General features: G+C 69.0%; 1 protein-coding gene across 1 annotated transcript; it reads left to right on the plus strand.

Moving 5' to 3' along the window:
- Nucleotides 1–8: 8 nt before the first annotated feature.
- Nucleotides 9–3,007, plus strand: LOC105303894 (uridine diphosphate glucose pyrophosphatase; the record flags this gene model as incomplete). The annotated part of the gene is made up of 3 exons (XM_011377738.1): nt 9–87; nt 248–485; nt 2,692–3,007. Coding segments are annotated over 3 exons (558 nt in total), but the record flags the coding sequence as incomplete, so codon positions are not given.
- Between the last annotated feature and the right edge of the window lie 94 nt (nt 3,008–3,101).

A 3,101-nucleotide genomic window follows, 5' to 3' on the forward strand; every position in this document is an offset into this window, starting at 1 on the left:
CTCTGTCCCTCTGTCCCTTCAGTGTCACCGTGCTCCTGTTCAACTCTTCCCAGAGGAGCCTGGTGCTGGTGAAGCAGTTCCGGCCAGGTGCGGGGGCCGGACGGGGGGGGAGGGGCGGGAGGGGGGCCCTGCAAGAGCAGCTCTCGGGGCTCTGGGGAGCACGGGTAGGGAGGGTGTCGGGCCCCCGTGGGTCCCATAGAGGGGGCATCCACGTGGTGGTGACCGTGGTCTGCCCTCCCCTGGCCAGCCGTGTACGCGAGCGAGGCGGAACGCAACTTCCCTGGGTGTCTGGCAGCCTTGGACCAGGACCAGCCCCGGCTGCTGCCGGGGGCACTGCCCGGCTCGGCGGGCGTGACGTACGAGCTGTGTGCTGGCCTCGTGGACCAGCCTGGCCTCTCGCTCGAGGAAGTGGCCTGCAAGGAGGCACGGGAGGAGTGTGGCTACGACCTGGCGCCGGCCGACTTGCAGCGGGTGGCCACCTACAAGTGCGTGGGACCTGCAGGGCGGGGGGAGGCATGCCACCCAGGGCGCGGAGCAGGCCACCCGCAGGCGGCAAGCACCCTGTCCCCCGGGCGTGCAGGCAGGGTGGTTCCTCCTCGTTCTCAGATCATGGCCCAGGCGGGACCCAGGGCTCTTGGAGCTGGTTCTGGAGCATGCCGGGCCCTTGTCCCCACCCCGTGGCCCCTGGCCGAGTGGGGCGGGCTCCCGTGGCAGCTGCTGCTGACAGATGCCTCTACTTCCTGTGGGATTAGGCACCGGGTGCTGGGGGTGGGTGAGTCACAGACCTGCTCTGACAGCAACTCAGGAATGAGGGAGGCCTGGGTCTTGAGCTGGGGGGGAGGGGCGGGCGGTGGACAGCACCTCTGGGGGCGAAGGGTGTGGCCCTGGACCCGGAGTTCCAGTCCCGGGGAGCCGATGGGCCGGGAGACCCTCCGTGCGAAGTGCGGGTTCCACGTGAAAGGGGGTGTCTTGGGGGTGAGGGCTGCAGTATTCTGCAGGTGCCTGCTGTGTGCCGGGCCCCCGAGCCGGTCAGGGATGGGACGTGGAGACTCCAAGGGCCTGTCGTTGGGTGGGCGTGGGCCAGCGGCTGGGCTGGGGGGCCAGCAACCAGGGAGGCAGGTGGCCCTGAGGAGGGGGGCCTAGGTGGAGGCGTGGGCCTGGGGGTGCTGGGGAGCCTTGGAGAGCTGTGGACAGCAAGCAGCTCGCCCAGACTTGCGTTTGCAGTCGAAGCATGGCCTGGAGGGAGGCAGGGCTGGAGGAGGCTGGAGTGGAGGTCGGGGCAGCCGTTCCTGCGGGCCTGATGGGGGCCGGCAGACAGTGGTAGCAGGGCCGGCCGCTTCCTCTCCATGGCCCCAGAGGCGAGCAGGCCGCTCACCTGCCAGTCACAGGTGACAAGACCCAGGCACTTGTCAGATCCGGCTAAGGACATGATTGAGCGAGGAGAGGCAGTGTCTGGCCTGGCTGGGCGTATTCTCCTTGGGCCGGGCCGAAGGCCATGCCTGCGTCCTTCACAAGCCAGCAGAGACGGACTGGAAGCGCCCCCAGACCCCACCAGACAGCGCTTCCATCCGAGGCACAGGCCTCGCTGCCGCGGAAACGGGCCATCAGGAAGGGTCTGAGGGAGACCAGGGGCGGGAGGGAGTGGCGGGCGAGGCCAGTCCGAGTGGTCCTCGGGGGCAGGGAGGGGCCGCAGTCCTGCCCCCTGCCCTGCGTTGGCTGCACCACCAAGGTGGCGTCCACCGTGGCGTCCACCGTGCCAGCCTCCTGGGCCTCAGCTCACCTGGGCTGACTGGCCTCCTCCTCGTCCCCTTGACACCTCCCCAGACATCGCCTGGTTCCTGGGTCCCCCTGCGAACCACGCTCAGCCCTTCCTCCCATTCTGAGATCCGCCGGCCCTGTACCTGTAGCCAGCGGTCACCACGGCTGCCCCCCACTAGTGCCAGTCAGGGCCATTGCCCTCCGTCAGGGTGCCTGTCTTCCTCCTGGTGGCCACCACCCACTGAGAAGGGGGGCTCTCTCACGCTCCTCTCCACCCTGGGACCATGGGGCTTTGTCTTGGGGACCGCGCCACCACCCCACCCCACCAGTGTCCCGAGCCCCAGCCCTTCACCCAGGCTGCCTTGGCACCTGCTGTGCCCTGCTGGAGCCCTGCATGCACGCCAGGGTCCACACAGACCTCCGCAGCTCAGGGGGACTGCCGGTTAGGGCCCCCCGGGGAAGTAGGCCCTGGTGGGGGCCCAGTGTGAGCAGAGGGAGGGGCCCGCACCAGCTTTAGCGCTGCAGGCAGCCTGCGGGAGGGAGACCAGCCGGCTCTGGCCACCCTCAGCCTCACGGCGGTGGTCCGCAGCCCACTGCCACGCTCAGGGCCCCGCCAGGCTGCAGTCCGGGCGCCGGCCGGGGCTGCGGTCTCATCTGGGGCTCAGGGTCCTCTTCTCGGGGCTGCATGACTGAGGGCCCTGTTTCCTGGGGGGCCTTTGGCTGGGACCATGGTTAGCTCCTGAGGTGCGGTGGCCCACAGGCCTGGCCGGGCGGCCCCTTACAGCATGGCGCTCACTCTGACTTCAAGGTCAGCTTGTCCATGGGAGGGGGTGTGTCCTGGAGCCCCGCCCGCCAGAGGGCCAGATGGCACAGAGCAGAGAGGGCCGTGGAAGGGGTGGCCGGCGCCTCAGCAGACGCTGTCTCACCCCACAGGTCTGGCGTGGGACTGACTGGCTCCAGCCAGACCATGTTCTATGCAGAGGTGACGGATGCCCATCGAAGCGGCCCCGGTGGAGGCCTGGCCGAGGAGGGCGAGCTCATCGAGGTTGTGCACCTGCCCTTGGATGGCGCCCAGGCCTTCGCGGACAACCCAGATGTCCCCAAGACCCTCGGGGTCATCTTCGGTATCTCGTGGTTCCTCAGCTGCGTGGCCCCTGGCTTGGGTCCCCAGTGAGACTGCAGAGGGTCTGGCCAGAGGCCGGTCCTGGCCACCCACCCTGCAGACCCAATAAAGGCTTATGTGGCTCCAGCCTGTGTCCACTGGCTCCAAGCTGTGACTGGGGCGGGCAGAGGGCAGCCAGGGGATGGCAGGCTCTCCACGAGGTCCCTCAGCTCTACCTCCA

Source organism: Pteropus vampyrus, unplaced genomic scaffold (genome assembly GCF_000151845.1).
Source record: "Pteropus vampyrus isolate Shadow unplaced genomic scaffold, Pvam_2.0 Scaffold320, whole genome shotgun sequence".
Taxonomy (NCBI): domain Eukaryota; kingdom Metazoa; phylum Chordata; class Mammalia; order Chiroptera; family Pteropodidae; genus Pteropus; species Pteropus vampyrus.